The 13,212-nt window shown below is 42.2% G+C and overlaps 1 protein-coding gene across 3 annotated transcripts in view; it reads left to right on the forward strand.

The window, feature by feature from the left end:
• Positions 1-13,212, forward strand: part of PTPRT (protein tyrosine phosphatase receptor type T) — a 1,296,550-nt gene that overhangs the window by 1,139,698 nt on the left and 143,640 nt on the right. For all 3 annotated transcript variants that reach the window (XM_049868705.1, XM_049868707.1, XM_049868708.1), the window contains one exon: positions 11,820-11,968. In XM_049868705.1, the coding sequence (XP_049724662.1) occupies positions 11,820-11,968 (149 nt within the window). The remainder of the gene's footprint in view (positions 1-11,819; positions 11,969-13,212) is intronic.

The following is a 13,212-nucleotide window of genomic DNA, read 5'->3' on the forward strand; positions in this document are numbered from 1 at the left end:
TTTTTTTTATGTTGATATTGTTGTTAAGTGCTGTCCAGTTGATTCCAAATCATAGCGACCCTATAGGACAGAGTAGAACTGCCCCATAGGGTTTCCAAGGAGCAGCTGGTGGATTTGAACTGCTGACCTTTTGGTTAGCAGTGGAGCTCTTAACCACTATACTACCAAGGCTCTGGGCTATATAAAAGTTTATTAAATAAATCAAATAAATTTAGGATTCACCGTTTTATGAACTTTTAAAAAGCATCAGTTCTTACCATGTGGTTCTTAGATGTCAATTCCCCCCATAGGGAAATCAGTACCCCAAAAGGGGAAAGGACATATCCATGGCAACTCAGCGAGATATTTGAAGACCAGGGCCTGGCACTTAGGTCTCCTCCCTCTGGGTACTCCACTTTCACTAACGAAACATAACATGGGCACTTCACTAATTCAGAACAGCTGGAAGGGCCTGCCACATCAGTAGTTCTCAAACTTTAGTATGCATTATAATGGCCTAGAAGGCTTATCCATCACCTGGAGTTTCTGATTCAATAGGTCAAGGGTGGGGCCAGAGAAATTGTATTTGTAAATTCCCAGGTAAAGCTGATACCACTGGACCTGTGACTTCACCTGCAGAATCAGTGGTCTATATCGGTGCTGCTCAAGCTTGGTAGCATAATGTAATCACTTGGAGAGCTTCTAAAAACCCAGATGCCCAGGTTGCACCCCAACCCAATTAAATTAGAATCTAATGAGTAATCTTTACAGCTCCCCAATGATTTGTGCAGCCAAGGCTGAAAAGCAATGTTCTTGCGATAGATTAAAGAATTTTTTAGAGAAAAGCCATTATTCAGGGTATTTGCTTTAAATGATTCATATTTAATAAATAATTAGGTTAATTTCCACCACTAATCTGTCAGTTTGTTGTAGTATGGTGGCTTGCGTCTTGCTGTGATACTGGAAGCTATGCCTCCGGTATTTAAAATATCAGAAGGATCACCTATGGTGGACAGGTTCAGTGAAATTTCCGGACTAAGACAGACTAGGAAGAAGGGCCTGGCGGTCTACTTCTGAAACATTGCCCAGTGAAAAACTTATGAATAACAGCAGAACGTTGTCTGACATAGTGCTGGAAATGAGCCCCTCATGTTGGAAGGCACTCAAAATACAAGTGGGAAAGAGCTGCCTCCTCAAAGTAGAGTTGATCCTAATGACGTGGGTGGATTAAAGCCTTCAGGGGCTTTATTTGCTGATAAGACACAACTCACAATGAGAAGAACAGCTCTGTCTTAGTTATCTAGGGCTGCTGTAACAGAAATACCACAAGTAGATGGCTTTAACGAACAAATTTATTTTCTCACAGTCTAGGAGTTTAGAAGTCCAAATTCAGGGTGCCAGCTTCCAGGGAAGTCTTTCTCCCTCTATCAGTTTCTGGGGGAAGGTCCTTGTCATCAGTCTTCCCCTCGTCTAGGAGCTTCTCAGCACAGGGGCCCCGGGTCCAAAGACATGCTCCACTCCCAGTGCTTCTTTCTTGCTGGCATTTGGTCCCTTTCCTCTCTGCTCAATTCTCTCTTATGTATCTCAAAAGAGATTGACTCAACATATAATCTAATCTTGTTGACTGAGTCCTGCCTCATTAACATAATTGCCTCTAATTCAGCCTCATTAACGTCATAGAGGTGGGATTTACAACACATAGGAAAATCACATCAGATCACAAAATGATAGACAACCACACAATACTGGAAATCATGGGTTAGCCAAATTGACACACAATTTTTGGAGACATAATTCATTCTACAAAAAGCTCCAAACATCGATTAGCAATTGGAACATGGAATATTCAAAGTATGAATCTAGGAAAATTGGAAGTTGTCAAAAATGGAATGCTTAAAGATTGATATCCCGGGTGATCTGAAAATGGACTGGTATTGACCATTTTGAATCAATTATGTGTTCTATTATGCTGGGAATGACAAATTGAAGATGAACAGCAACACATTCATTGTCAAAAAGAACATTTCAAGATCTATTGTGAAGTACAATGCTATCATCAGTGATACGGTAATATCCATATGCCTGCAAGGAAGACCAGTTAATACAACTATTATTCAAATTTCAAACTAACCACTAAGGCCAAAGATGAAGAAACTGAAGAATTTTACCAACTTCTGCAGTTTAAAACTGATCAGAAATGCAATCAAGATGCACTGATAATTACTGGTGATTGGAATGAGAAAGTTGGAAACAAAGAAGGATCAGTAGTTGGAAATTATGGCCTTGGTGACAGATACAATGCTGAAGATCGCATGACAGAATTTTTTAAGACCAACGATGTATTTATTGGAAATATCTTTTTTCAACAACATAAAAGGCGACTATATAAATGGACCTCACCAGGTGGGATACACAGGAATCAAATCAACTTCATCTGTGGAAAGAGAAGGTGGAGAAGCTCAATATCATCAGTCAGAAAGAGGCCAGGGGCCAACTGCAGTACAGACCATCAATTGCTCTTATGCAAGTTCAAGCTAAAGCTGAAGAAAATTAAAGCAAGTCCACGAGAGCCAAAATACGGCCTTGAGTATATCCCACCTGAATTTAGAGATCTTCTCAAGAACAGATTTGACTCATTAAACACTAATGACAAAAGACCAGATGAGTTGTGGACTGACATCAAAGACATCATACATGAAGAAAGCAAAAGATTATTTAAAAGATAGGGAAGAAAACACCAAGATGGACGTCAGAAGAAACTCTGAAACTTGCTCTTGAATGTAGGGTAGCTAAAGTGAATGGAAGAAATGATGAAGTAAAAGAGCTGAACAGAAAATCTCGAAGGGTGGCTCAAGGAGACAAAGTATTAAAATGAAATGTGCAAAGACCTGGAGTTAGAAAACCAAAAGGAAAGAATACCCTTGACATTTCTCAAGTTGAAAGAACTGAAGAAAAAATTCAAGCCTTGAGTTGCAATATTGAAGGATTCTATGGGCAAAATGTTGAACAATGCAAGAATCATCAAAAGATGCTTCCATCAAAAGATGGAAGGAATATAGAATCATTGTACCAAAAAGAATTCATCAACATTCAGCCATTTCAGGAGGTAGCATGTGATCAAGAACCAAGGGACTGAAGGAAGAAGTCCAAGCTACACCGGTGACACTGGAGAAGAACAAGGCTCCAGGAATTGATGGAATACCAACTGAGATGTTTCAACAAATGGATGCAACACTGAAAGTGCTCACTCGCTTATGCCAAGAAATCTGGAAGTCAGCTACCTGGCCAACAGGAAGATATCCATATTGGTCCCCATTCCAAAGAAAGGTGATCCAACAGAATGCAGAAATTATCAATCAATATCATTAATATCACACCAAGGTAAAACTTTGCTGAAAATCATTAAAAGATGGTTGCAGCAGCACATAGACAGGGAACTGCCCAAAATTTAAGCCAGATTCAGAAGAGGCCATGGAACAAGGGATATCATTGCTGATGTCAGATGAATCCTGGCTGAAAGCAGAAAATACCAGAAAGATGTTTACCTGTGTTTTATTGACGATAAAAAGGCATTCGACTGTGTGGATCGTAACAAATCATGAATAACATTGTGAAGAATGGGAATTCCAGAACACTTAATTGTGCTCATGCGGAACCTGTACATAGACTAAGAGGCAGTTTTTCAAACAGAACAAGGGGATACTGTGTGGCTTAAAATCAGGAAAGGTGTACATCAGGGTTGTATCCTTTCACCATACTTATTCAATCTGTATGCTGAGCAAATAATTCAAGAAGTTGGACTATATGAAGAGGACTGCTAACTCAAGACTGGAAGAAGACTAATTAACAACCTGCAATATGCAGATGACACAACCTTGTTTGCTGAAAGTGAAGAGGAATTGCAGCACTTGCTGAAGAAGATCAAAGACCACAGTCTTCAGTATAGATTACACCTCAACATAAAGAAAACAAAAATCCTCACAACTGGATCATTAAGCAACATCACCATAAACAGAGAAAATATTGAAATTGTCAAGGATTTCATTTTACTTGGATTCCCAATCAACGCCCATGGAAACAGCAGTCAAGAAACCAAATGACATATTGCATTGAGTAAATCAGCTGCAACCAAATCAAACCAAATCCAACGCCATCAAGTTGATTTTGACTTATAATGACCCTGTTTTTTAAGGAGAGAGAAAGACTGCCCCATAGGGTTTCCAATGCTGTAAATCCTTACGCAAGCAGATTGCCACATCTTTTTCCCTACAGAGGGGCTGGTGTGTTCAAACTACCAATCTTTTGGTTAGCAGCAGAGTGCTTTAAGCAGTACACCACCAGGGCTCCTTAACCTGCTGCAAACAACCTCTTTAAAGTGTTAAGATGTAAAGATGTCCCTTTGAGGACGAAGGTGCACCTGACCCAAGCCATGGTATTTTCAATCGCCTCATTTTCATCCGAAAGCTGGACGATGAATAAAGAACACCGAAGAAGAATTGATGCCTCTGAATTATGGTGTTGGTGAAGCATATTGACTACACCATGGACTGCGAGAAGAACAAACAAATCTGTCTTGGAAGAAGTACAGCCAGAATGCCCCTTAGAAGGGAGGATGATGAGACATTGTCTCAGGTACTTTGGACTTGTTATCAGGAGGGACCAGTTCCTGGAGAAGGACATAAAGCATAGGGTCAGCAAAAAAGAGGAAGACCCTCAATGTGATGGACTGACATAGTGGTTCAACAATGGGCTCAAACATAGCAACGATTGTGAAGAGGACACAGGACAGGGGAGTGTTTCGTTCTGTTGTACGCAGGGTCGCTGTGAGTTGGAATTGACTCGAAGCCACCTAACAACACAACAAAGAGATTATTTAAATTCATATGGATGCTGCTTGTATTTAAAAGACTAGAATACCGCAGAGCATTTATTCAGTGTTTATTATGTACCATGCATTGTACAAAATAGTTTACATGCAAGATATAACATTTAATCCTTACAACTACTTTGTTGTCGTTAGCTGCCATCCATTCAGCTGGCTCGTGGTGAGATTATGTATAACAGAAAGGAATGTTGCCTGGTCCTGTGCTATCTTCATGATCATTGGTGTGTTTGAGTCCTTTGTTGTGAGTACCACTTTACCTGAACTCTACAGATGTAAGGAAACTGTCACACAGGGTGATGGGTAACATGCAAGAGCTCATACACCAAGTAAGAGATGGAGTGAGGTGTCGACGCCAGGCTGTTTGACACCAAAGCCCATGTGTTAACTGCTATGCCACCCTGCCTTCCCGCTGTCAGGGGACGTGGTGTGTTGTCTTTTAAATCCTGCACATATCCATAACCTCATCTACACTATTGACTCTGATGCAGTTCAGCCCAGCGTCTCTCAACGACAGTAATTCTGAGTTAGCGGAGTTTGGATTAATGAAGTTTTGCTGCATTGAGAAGGGGCTAGGACCATGTGTACATGGATGAGATTTGTACTTCTAATCTCATCTCAAGAAGAGAGGTGGAGGAACATTGGGGCAGGCGCCCTGAGCTGGCCCACAGAAAACAGGGCTCTAGGTCCTGTGGCATCCACTGGTATGCTGTGTGCCTAGGCTAAGTCCCTCCTCTGTCCAGGACTCTGCTGTTTCTTCTATAAACAGAGAGAGTGGTGCAAGGTGACCTGCAGTTCCCTTCCAGTTCTGATGTGTAACTGTCATCAGAGATCCAGTTACTTCCAGCACAGAAGCATCCTGGTTTAGGGAGTGGGATGCCAGCATTTAATAGGAGTGGGCCTCAGCCCTGTGTCTCCTTTGTCCACCTCCCATGGGCTGAGACATCTCTCTGGCTCCAGGGTCCAATCTCTGTGATTTCCCAAGAAAGTCTGTCCAGATCTGCCAAAGGGAGAACCCCATGGAGAAGAGTGCCCTGGTGTGTGTCTCCCCAGGGGGGTGGGCATGGCTCTTCATATCCAGGGAGAAACCCTAGGGGGATCTCCCAGGAGACCTCTGTCTCAGCCGAGAACAGAGTCAAGGGTTTTGCAGAACCATATGCATGAATCCTCCACTGCCTCTTTTCCAAGTGGTTTCTAAGGCTCTACTTGAACTCCCCCAATGATGTGGAGCTCATTACTTCCACTGGTACAAAACAGGCAGTCATTAAAGATGTGCTGAACAAATTAAAAGTGCAAAGAGGAGGAAACTACTAACTTTGCTTGAGGAGGAGGAGAGTTCTAAGACTTAGGTGAGATTTGAGTTGGGCCTTACAATGTGAAGAGACGGTTGTCAAGGAATAAAAATGGGAAGGGCAATTCAGGCAGTAGGCACTTCCTAAAGAGACTCTAAAGAACAGTTCTACTTGGTAGAAATTTCTTGTTTCAAGCCAACTGGGCCCCAATTCTTTCCCCTGGGGCCACACAGAGCCAGAGGTTAGATTTATGAAGACAGCATACCTGAGTATTCCCTTTGCGTGAGAAATATCCTGGGTTCTTCCACACAGTCCCTGCATCGAATGATCTCATAACCCTTCACAACCCTTCATCCCTCTCCTGAGCCATGCCACCTGCCACTATCCCTTATACAGAGTGGTGCTGAGACTAAATCACAGGACTCATGGTCCATCCTGGGCACATCTCCTGCCACCTGCCCCCTCACTCAGTTAACAAGCAAAGGTTGGAGGGACCTCAGAGTGAGGTATTAGAGGAAAGTCTGGCAAGGGCTGCAGTCACATCATATTGTCCCCACCTGTCAGAAACGGTAAACTTCAGGTTGCTATGATTTAAAACATCCTCCAGCTCTAGAAATGTCCCCATAGAGGAATAAATAGGCTTGTGCATGCTGTCTTTTTACCAGATTTTGGTACCCCGTGCTGGTGAAATTGTGTGACCCAAATGGCAAGAATCTCAGGACAACTGGAAAAAAAAAAAAAAAATCTCAGTTCAGGAGGTTGCAGATGCTTGAGTCTTGAAGACTGTGAGGATTCCATGAATTCTGCAGCCATCACATAAGTTGTGACTGTTTTATGAGTTGGTTTGTGATGTTGTCGTAACATTACACAGCGATGGCTGTTCTGTGAGCTCTGGAAATCAATAATCGCTGACTTCTGTGAACATTCTATTAATTTTGCAAACATTCCGAGAGTTCTGTGAAAAATTTCGACTCATAGCGACCCTATAGGACAGAGTAGAACTGCCCCCATAGAGTTTCCAAGGAGCTCCTGGCAGATTTGAACTGCTGACCTCTTGATTAGCAGCTGTAGCACTTCCCCACTACACCACGAGGGTTTCCAGTTCTGTGAAGGCTGCTGGAAATACATGCTAAGTCATTAGCCAAAAATATTCATAGGTACAAATATTCCAGGTCACAAACTAATTTCGTACAGATTTTTCTTCCTCTTTCCTTACAGACATCTTCTTTTAATATGGTTATAATTTGCACTCCAAGTAGGATGACAATATGTATGTGTGTGTGTTTCAATCATTGCAATGTTATTCTGCTTCTAATAGATTTTATTTTTTAGAGAAATTTTAGTTTTACAAAAAAATTGTGCAGAAAGTACAGAGAGGTCCCACTTACCCCTTCCTGCACACACTGTTCCTCTTATTAACATCTTGCTTTCCTGTGGTATGTTTGTTACAACTGGTGAACCGGTATTGATACAGTAAGTTTCCCTCTTTGTGTTGCACAGTTCTGTGGGCTTTGACAAATGCTTAAGGTCATGTGGAAGGGTCTTTTCTACGCTCCCAACAGTAGGCTTTTAAATCTGTGCGTGTGCAACAAGTTTCTTGAGGACCTGCTATGTGCACACAGTCAGCAAGAAATTGAAGTCGATACAGCAGTCAAAGCCCTTCTCCCAAGAGGCTCTTGCCCTTGTGGGTGAGATAGTTGAATCACTGCAATATGACAAGTGCGTAGCTGACATGTCACTGAGGCCTTCGCTGAGCTCCTGACTGTTCAAACCAGCTACTGTCTCTTTTTAGCAGCAGATATTTCCTTTCTTGGCATTTATCTCCTCTGTGATTTTTTTTATTCATTTCCGTATTTATCTGTTTAGTGCCTGTCTTTGCATGAATCTAGGTATTCCATTAGAGTTGAGGTCATGTTCAGTTTTTACACAATGGGATGGCCTTTTTACATCTAGCAGAGACTGGTACATGTAGGTATTCCATAAATGTTTGTTCAATGCATGTGTCAACCAAGAGGAGAGAACTACAATTCTGTCTAGGGGAGGAGAGGGAAACTTCAAAGGAGAGATGACACTGGAATTGAGCCTTGAAGTATGCAGAGGAGGTGGCCAGCGGAAAGAATGGGGACACATTAAGAAACAGAATAATGAGGAATGGTGGCAGTGGCAGAGTCGGGGGAGAGTTGGTGTTTCCTAAAAAGAGATGTGTGTGGAAGATGAGGCTGAGCTGAAGCCTGGAGCCATTGTTTGAAGGTCTTGTAGGTCCTATTTACAGCTTTGGATTTTCTCCTCTGTTAAGAAAGAAAGGGGAATGCATTAAACTATTTGGTTAGGGGGCTGCATATCCATTTTCCAGTATTACTGAGAGGGTTTTCAATATCCAGGTTTAAAATTCTGATAGAATGGAAACAGATCTTGAAACCACAGTTTTGCATTTTATTTCCTTCTGCATCACCTCCACCTCCGCCCTGTAGCGGTGTTTGTCTCTTGCTGAAACACCTGGATATAGACTTTAAAATGATTATATAGCATCATCATCACCATGAACCAGTCATAAGAGTCTGCCGTGGGCTAAAGAATAAGGATGGCGTAGATCTGTTTTCTTACAACTCAGTTTGTTTTCCCATTTTTAAATATCCATAGGTTTTGGAGAGACTCAATTTTTCATTTTTTTAATTCAGGTGTTCAGACCTACCCAAACATATCTGTGAAATGCCATTTTTCATAGATGTAGTAGGGCCTTTTGTTATTATTATTCCTTTGGAAACCAATGATTTGTGCCTAAGACAATCCTTTCCATATTATTTTACCTTGAAAGGAATGAGATTGGTTGGTAGTTCTGCCCCCAAGGAAATATCAAAGGTTCCAATACATACTCATTTATAGTTGTAAAGTTAACTCTCTTATTGGATTTCCTTTTATTTCCTGCTGGGGCAATGTAAGCTTGGATAGAGGCAAAGGATCCACTGTATAGCTTTTCAAATTTATGATTAAGAAGGTCACATATACATTTTTAAACACCTTCTTTTTGATAATAAATGAAGAATAAAAATTTGAAATGTCATCAGCAGCAGAATTCCTCATTTTTCTTTCATTGCCATTCTCCCTGCTCCTATCTGATGGCCTGTGATGATGAGAAAGGCCCTGGCCAATCCAATGCTTCATTTCTTGTTGTTTTTGTGTTTGCCTGGAATAGTTTCACTAGTTAACACCATGCCTGTGGCCAAAGTATTATAACCAAAAAATGCATTCCTAGCCCTGAATGTCCTTCTTGCCCCAGGCCAATTTAAATAAAATTTAAAGCCATTTTAGGTTGCATTTGAAGAAGTATTACGTACAAAATGAGGAAGGGAGCTTTCCGTGAATCCAGATTCTTCCTCCACCCTTCTTCACTCTGCTCTCTGCCTCTGAGCATGATCTGGATGGACTCCCTCCAGGGGTTCCCTTACCTCTGGCTTCTAGAGAAGTTCAGAGAAAGGAGAGTGAAGTAACAGTATTTATGCCTCTGGTTCCCTCCCTGTGAGCTCTGCAAGGACCGGCTGAGTCCCTCAGGAGGTCACTGCTCTGTCCAGATGACCCCTCTTTACAACACTCTCCTTTTGGGTTCTGGGAACTGCCTCCTGTACTTGTTTCTTTGGACCCATGGGTGGTAAACAGCTCTTTTGTCACCATGCTACAGCTTAGGTTCTCCTACACCCTTCTCACCTGTGTCAGTAGTCCTTTTATAAATAAGCCATCATCAAATTGCCCTCATTTGAATGTTCTATCTGTCATTCTTCTGTATAGTCTACGCCTATATCATGCAGTTGTTGTTGTTGGGTGCCACTGAGTCAATTTTCTACTCATAGCCACTCCATGTGACAGAGTAAAACTGCCCCATATGGTATTTTAGGCTGCAGTCTGTATGGGAACAGATCACCAGGTCTTTCCCCACAGAGGTGCTAGGTGGATTCAAACCACCAACCTTTCGGCTAGCCGTGAGGTGCTTAACTGTTGTCCCACCAGGGCTCCTGGTGGACACTATGAAACTAAAATGAGCCTGGATGAACTCCTCTTAAATTCTTCCGCTAAGTCTAAGTCCAATTTTTTCTTGAATACCTCTCTGACAGGGAAATCATTGCTTCTTTACACTGCCTATTCCATGATCAAGTGTAGTCAACTTTGGAAAATTATTCCCTACAATTACACTGAATTTGACCTCTCTGGAATACCTGTTATTTTACATTCAGATAGGAGTGACCAAGGTTGAATTTGAAGTCAAGTCCTCTGAGAAATGGAGCAAAAGACCAGGAGGAATTTATCCTCAAGATAGTTAATACATAGCCCATAGCCTTTTGTATAATAGGAATATCCTAATTATATTTAGAAGAGTAAATGTGGAGAAAACTCAGAGTGACCATGTTGGCTTTTTAGAAATGTTTTAACTGTCATATGTAAAAGAAGTTAGTCATATTTTTATATCCCTAACAATAGATTTATAATCAATCAGTTAAAATCTAAGAGAAGGAGATTTCAAATCCATACAAAGAACTTTTTAACCATTCATTTCCCTGGTAAGGTCTCAAGCCTCCATCACTTGATATAATCCCGAGGGAGATAGGAGTAGATAGGTGTGGCTGGTGGAGAGGGGATCAGACATTGGGATGAAGTTGGACAAGAAGGCAATGATTAAAGCAAGACTAGCAGTTGCCATGTGTTGAATACTCACTTTGTACCAGGCACTGTGCTCTGTGTGTTTCATGCATTATCTCATTTAATACCTACAACCCTGTGAAGTTGGGCCTCTTAATTTGCCACAGTACAGATGATGACTTCACGACTTAATGAGGTTAAAGGGAACTTGCTCAAGGTCATGCAGCTAGCAGGTGGCAGAGGCATGATGTGAACCCAGGTCTCCCTAATGTCAAAACTGATGGTTTTAATACCTACTGGTCAGTGTCAGAATTACCTGAGGAAGGTGGTGGACATACCAAGGTCCAGGCTGTATCCCACTTCAGTAAGCATGGGCCTCAATGTGCTCTCTCAGCTCTCCAGGTAATTCTAATTTACTCTAAAATTTGAGAACCATTGCTCTGCACTATTATAAATGTCCATCTAGTTCTGAGGTTCTCTTATGTGTATGGGAAGAGCTATACATCAAATTCAGGCTGACTTTTCTTCTTTTGAACTCCAAGACTAACTCACCTCCACCCTCACCCACTGCCAATCACCAGCCCCTACTTCAATCTGTCATTGTTTGGTGGGTTCATTTTCATGAAGATTAATTGTTGAGGAAGGCCAAACTCCAATTTCACTCTCGTTCAGAGCCACAGGAACAGAAATATCAGCTTAGCCTCTCCTTCCCTTTCAAAGGAGAGTGAGGGAAGCATTGTGCAAGTCTCATTAATTTCTTGTTTTAAGCTCAAGTATAGAACATGCCCATTGCCAGGGATGAGGCAGGAGGAGTCTTATGTTTCTGAGTAAATGGAAACCATTCATGGTTTTAGGAGCATGTACTTTTATACCACCTTGACATTGGAGGACCTACCTTGACTCTGTTTCTGGGGAACTAGTGAGGTTTGGAGGTTGAGGAATGAGGGATAGGGAAGAAGAACAATCTGATCTCCCCAATGTTTTAATATGAATGGCACCATCTAACTGTGATTTCTCCCCTTGCACATGTCCCAAAGGAAGCTGGCCAAGAAGCAGAAGGAGACACAGAGCGGAGCCCAGAGAGAGATGGGACCTGTGGCCTCAGCTGACAAACCCACCACTAAGCTCAGTGCCAACCGCAATGATGAAGGCTTCTCCTCTAGCTCTCAGGACGTGAACGGATTCAGTAAGTTGAGTCAAGTAAAGGGAGGTGGACATCTGTGGTCCTGCTGCCTTGAGTTTGACACTGGTACCTCTTCTGTGGATCCCCACAGTGGTCAGAGGGTCTAGGGTGTGGGTTTGGGATGCTTTCCTGGGAGGTTCAGGATGAAGGTTCACTCTAGCAAAGACATGGGAGCAGGTCATCTTAATTGCTCATGGACACACATAGAGACAGGTTAAAAATAATAACAAGGGAGAAGAAGGAGGAGACAACTGTGCCCTTGAGGAGAAAATATGCCATACTGAATTGATCTCCTTAAAGTTTTCAAAGCAATGCTTCACATAAACCACATAAGGTAGATGAGTCATGAATTATTACTGTCTCCATTTTGAGTGCTTAGGAAACAGGCTCAGAGAAGCAACTTCTCCAAAGTCCCATGGCTGATGAGACCTGGAACCCATGCTTCTCAAACCTTGGCCAGTTCCCAGCCACAGCCAATGTTCCAAATGGAGTTTAGTCAAGGGCTTGAGTCCTCCTACAGGGTTGATACAGGATCCCAGGCTAGTCTAAGTTTTAGGGGTTAATCCTTGTCCAAGGAAGAACCCCAAGACTAGTAACAGCTAAGGCCACCTTGGTGATCAGTCTCAAGAGAGCTGGCTCTTGTTTTTGTCTTTCAGTTGTGCTGTAAGCCAGTTCTTTTCTCAGAATTTAATAGAAAGGCCAGATTCCCCAGCCTCTGCTCCAAATGTTGGTAAATGCAGGAAATCAACATAGACAGACTTCCTCCACATACTGTGTAAATTGCAAATGGAAAACAACACATTGTGTAATAATTACTTTAGATATGTTCAGCTTGGCATGATGTGGATCTATGAGAGAAGGAAGAAAGGAAACCAATATTGATTGACCACCTTCTGTGCTGCAGGCACTGTCTCTCATTTCATCCTCACCACAGCCCGGTGAGGTACTTAGTATTATCATTCCCATTTTATGGGTATGGTATCCCTATGGGGCAGTTCTAGTCTGCACACGTGGGGTAGCCATGAGTTGGAATCGACTCAATGGCAACTAATAACAGCAATGATGATAACAATCTAAGGCTCAGTGAGTTTGACTAACCCTCCCAGAGTACACCACTAGTTCCAGATGGATCTAGGATCACAGGATAACTTAGGCCCATGACTCCTAATCTAAGGAACATCGCCGAACCCCCGTGGACAGGTTCATGAAATACACATATCTGGGCCCCAGCCCTGACCTACTCAATG

Source organism: Elephas maximus, chromosome 25 (assembly GCF_024166365.1).
Source record: "Elephas maximus indicus isolate mEleMax1 chromosome 25, mEleMax1 primary haplotype, whole genome shotgun sequence".
Lineage (NCBI taxonomy): Eukaryota > Metazoa > Chordata > Mammalia > Proboscidea > Elephantidae > Elephas > Elephas maximus.